The 5,000-nt window shown below is 38.8% G+C and overlaps 1 protein-coding gene across 3 annotated transcripts in view; it reads right to left on the bottom strand.

Annotated features, from left to right (window-relative positions):
• LOC137983359 (proto-oncogene tyrosine-protein kinase receptor Ret-like) overlaps positions 1 to 5,000 on the bottom strand; it is a 32,468-nt gene that overhangs the window by 13,273 nt on the left and 14,195 nt on the right. For all 3 annotated transcript variants that reach the window (XM_068830565.1, XM_068830566.1, XM_068830567.1), the window contains 3 exons: positions 4,807 to 4,855; positions 2,953 to 3,148; positions 245 to 352 (listed from right to left, as the gene is read on the bottom strand). In XM_068830565.1, the coding sequence (XP_068686666.1) occupies positions 245 to 352; positions 2,953 to 3,148; positions 4,807 to 4,855 (353 nt within the window). The remainder of the gene's footprint in view (positions 1 to 244; positions 353 to 2,952; positions 3,149 to 4,806; positions 4,856 to 5,000) is intronic.

The following is a 5,000-nucleotide window of genomic DNA, read 5'->3' as shown; positions in this document are numbered from 1 at the left end:
TCGTCGTCATCGAATTAATTCATTTTACATTAGTTTAACATCTTGGCCCGGGTTGCTCGAAGCATGGTTAGCGCTAACTAGCGTTAAATACCATGGAACCCTACAGGTTTTGATACCTCTTCACCAACGGTTAGCGCTAAGCGGCCCCTGACCTGCTAATGTCCAAACATATTGTGTGTTGTGTCAAACAAGGTGAGTTACTACGCCTAAAATCTAACTACTTTCAACAACGTACAAAGCTTACCTGACAGCGTCACAGCTCCCATCAGTCGTATAATATTGGGATGTTGAAGCCGCTTCATAAGTTTATACTCCGCCAAAAGAGCTTTCTTGTTGGACTGTTTTGCTTTGGCTAACACAACAACGATAGGGCCAGGCTTAGTTCACACCATACAGGGAAAACTTGTAGAACTGAAAACCCAGGCCCCAGATAACTTTATCCGACAGTTTTAATCTGTGCACATATTTTAGTATTTGCTCACGTAACCGTTAATATGCACATATGTGGTACCCTCCGACCGATAAAGCGACAATCAGATTCTCAATCCTCGATGTAGTCGTCACAAACAAAAATTAATCAGAGCCCTAACAAAAAGTAGTGCATGAATTTCTTGGGCTCAATAAAAAGACACTTTGTGACATCATCATTAGTCATGTGTATTGACAATTAAGCCTCTGTTATGCTCGGCAATGTTTTCTGCAAAAATTTGGTTTTATCAACGGAGTTGATAATGTAAATTGGCCACCGTACAGAGATTCTAAAAGCTGACGTTTCGAGCGTTAGCCCTTCGTCAGAGCGAATCGAGGGATTATGGGTTACGTGTAGTTTTTATAGTAGAGTAGGAGCTACGCTATTGGTGGTAACATGGCAACGTGAAAAATAGGAATATATTAGTTAAATGAAAAGCGTTCGTTAATACCGTGAGGTTTAAGGGTGCCGATTTGAAAGATGAATTTTTGTTCCAGATTCTTGCGGCTTTCCGTCGTACCTAGATGTAGGGAAAGGTCGCAGATAGCCATGTGTTTTTTAGAGTGGTTAGGCAGATTGAAATGGCGAGCGACTGGCTTGGATGCATCCTTGTCATTCTTCTCAACATCGCGAAGGTGTTCGCGGAATCGGTCACCTAGTCGTCTACCTGTCTCACCAATGTATAATTTATTGCATAACGTGCAGGTTATGCAATAAATGACATTTGCGGAGGTACATGTGAAACGATCGGTGATCTTAACAGATCGCTTAGGTCCCGATATCTTGCTAGTGTTAACAATGAAAAGACAAGTTTTGCATCGTGAGCGATGATGGCCCGCTTTGACCACAGAGACAGGTGGTCAAAGCGGGCCATCATCGCGCCCAACAATTTGATCGACAGTCATCACTACAAACGTCACAAAAAGATAAGAATGACAGAATTCCATTCACCCTCACTTTCCATCCTCATAATCACGCAGTCAAAAGCATCATTCTTAGTAATTTTAAATTACTCCAAAATGATCCCGAGACTGGTAGAATCTTTTCGCAACCTCCACTTATTTCATTCAAACGCGACAAAAACGTAGGCAACTTTTTAGTTAGAAGCGCGCTCAAAACTAACGAGCAACCCGGCACTTTCAAATGCGCGCGCTCACGATGCAAAACTTGTCTTTTCATTGTTAACACTAGCAAGATATCGGGACCTAAGCGATCTGTTAAGATCACCGATCGTTTCACATGTACCTCCGCAAATGTCATTTATTGCATAACCTGCACGTTATGCAATAAATTATACATTGGTGAGACAGGTAGACGACTAGGTGACCGATTCCGCGAACACCTTCGCGATGTTGAGAAGAATGACAAGGATGCATCCAAGCCAGTCGCTCGCCATTTCAATCTGCCTAACCACTCTAAAAAACACATGGCTATCTGCGGCCTTTCCCTACATCTAGGTACGACGGAAAGCCGCAAGAATCTGGAACAAAAATTCATTTTTCAAATCGGCACCCTTAATCCTCACGGTATTAACGAACGCTTTTCATTTAACTAATATATTCCTATTTTTCACATTGCCATGTTACCACAAATAGCGTAGCTCCTACTCTACTATAAAAACTACACGTAACCCATAATCCCTCGATTCGCTCTGACGAAGGGCTAACGCTCGAAACGTCAGCTTTTAGAATCTCTGTACGGTGGCCAATTTACATTATCAACTCCGTTGATAAAACCAAATTTTTGTATACTACTTCCCCACCGACGCAGCACCACAGTTTCTTTAGAAACTACCCCTTCATTCAATGTTTTCTGCAAATGTTTTGCAATTTTCTTGCGAAAAAAAGTCCTCACATTTCGAAACAAGTTGCTTGATGGGTGTTACACTACATGTAGGCAACGTTTCTTGCAACTTGTCCGGTTTTCGGTGATTACACGAGGTCAAAGGAACATAATAATAATAATAATAATTATTATTATTATTATTATTATTACTATTATTATTATTACTATTATTATTATTATTATTATTATTATTATTATCATTATTATTAATATAATTAATAATAATAATAGAACAAGTTTATCCAGGATGACTGGGTCAGTTTATAAAAAAATGCTATCAATGCAGGTCCTGCATTTTCATTGGCTGGGGCCGCAAAACGTTGCGATACAAGTTGCAGGACAGATGTTACACTACACTCAATGATCGAAAAACTTGTTGCAGCGTTGCGAGACGCGTTGCGCGCCCAAAGTATAGTTCATTTTTACTTCTTGCAACGGCGGCGGCAGCAAAAATGTTGGGTGGAATGTTTGTGACAGGGTAATACTATGTTACACTGGGCAATTTGTGTTGCAACTTGTGCCGCAACAAAATTGAGAGACAAATTCCACGAAAAATTGCCTAGTGTAACCTGAGTTTTATGAGTATGAAAGCCCTCAAAAGGGCTATCTCTCTCTCCTTTTTCCTCATTTTGTTTTACCTTTTGGAATTTTAATAGCCACAATTCCAAGGTCATCTACAAACGCCTTAGCGACAAGGCCAAACGCCCCTTTGCCAATGTACTTCTCGATGCGCACTGTTTCTCTAGGGTATTCCCATTCAGGATTTTCTTCGTTTAAGGGCGACATAGTGGTGTAAATGAGTGGCACATTCTCTGTTCCTCGTGGTTCATGTACCTGCAAAGACCGAAAACAGCACGACAATGCTTTTGAAAGGATTCATCAATCTCAGTAGAATTATTAAAAAATAATAGATATTTCATGTGAGACTTTTGACTTTATTTGAAAAAACGTGGTATCTTGATCCCAATTTGTGAAGCGGAAAGAAGCGGTTCCTAAAGGTTAGAAACTCGGGACATGACTTTAGTTTCCTTATTTTCTCTGCTACCACAAGTCCAGGGGAACAGGGTCCTAAATTAGCTATAACAGTAAATTCAAAGGAAACTAGAAGTTAACGATAATATTTAATTTAGAGAGCAGATCATGTTAATACGGCAAACGCCAGACCGAAATTTGCGTTTTTTCTGAACTAGTTTAATGATAAACTAGTTGCAAGGAAACGGGCGCACTTTTCCAGGGATACACTTTATAAGATGCACTCCCAATCAGAAAGTGTCCCTTTAACCTTTGTTACATATTTCCAGCAATAAGGTAAGGGCGAAGGTTTGCGTTATTTGTAGCTTAGGGTAAATTTACTTGAAGAGTAGCATTTGGGGGGAACACTTTGTGACGTCATTTGTCTGTATTCTGAGACATGAATGATGTTGAAGTTAGTGAGTAGAATAAGGGCACACTTCGTGACGCTTATTGAAATCCGCGTGCATCTAATTAGCGTCAATCCTGGGCATATCGACAACCAAAAAATACCTCTTACTAAAACGAGTTCGAGGCCCGTACTGTAAATTACTGCCCGAGAAAACGAGAAAACGAGGTTGGTAAGATATTAATAGTATCTTATTACATGGAATTTTCCCGACACTTTAGATTCGCATTTTTTTTAAAAATCGCGAAATGAAAGTGACGCAAACATTGTGTCGCGAACATAACATGACGCGAAAATTAAGTGAATAACAAAATCATGTTTTTATCTATTCTGAGGCAATTTATAATCGGGAATAGAGGGGAAATCATTAATTATCAGTCTTCTTAATGTGTTTTTCATTTGTTGGTTTTACCTAAATGATTAATGAAATGATTTTAAAGTGATTTTTTGTACATTCTCTAGATCGGAAGTAATTAATTAACGCATGTATTTTTTTTAGCTTTCCTCAGTGTCGCTGTCGGTCATGATTCCCGGGTTTTTAAAATAGAGATTCGTGAGTCGTAAAAGAGTTTAACGTATGATTCATGATTCCGATTCCATCCCGAAATTTACACAAAGGGCCATAGATATCATGTTCAATTGACTAAAATTTACGGAGAAACGTCAAAACATGTTTATGCAACAGAAAAAAAATGAAAAACTTGCTAGAGAAGGTTTTATCGAAAACTCAAATTTAGCAGGCCGTAACGTAGAATAAGGCCCCTCTAATTTAGCCAAGCACAGCGTGCGGATTATCTGAGAGATGTGATAATTTAGTTTATCATCCGGCTTCCCACCGGAGCATCACTCTAATGACACTCAATAATTGCAAACTACTTTGATTTTGGCTCATTTTTCGATTTTAAGTTACATATAACTAAAAAAATTCTGAAAAGAAAAAGAAAACTTAGAGAATTTTCATGATTTTATGAAGAGCACCAGCCTGTTGTTCGCCGTTTCACGTAAAGAATGCTAAATCTCTCTAATGTAACTACAAATACCAATTTATAGTATACTGAGGAATAAGTTTTACCATGTTATTATGCATGCTAGCGTTTGGAGAACTTGGCGAATCATTAGACCTGTGAAGCAAACAAGACAATGTGAAATAGAACAAGTTATGCTGAGGAAAAGAAAATAATTATTCAAGTCCTTAAGAATATGTAATAGGGCGAGTTTCAATCGAGTGTCGTAAAACCAAAACCAAAATAATTGCTTTGGCCAATC

Source organism: Montipora foliosa, chromosome 13 (assembly GCF_036669935.1).
Source record: "Montipora foliosa isolate CH-2021 chromosome 13, ASM3666993v2, whole genome shotgun sequence".
Lineage (NCBI taxonomy): Eukaryota > Metazoa > Cnidaria > Anthozoa > Scleractinia > Acroporidae > Montipora > Montipora foliosa.
This window is presented reverse-complemented; position numbering and strand designations above follow the sequence as displayed.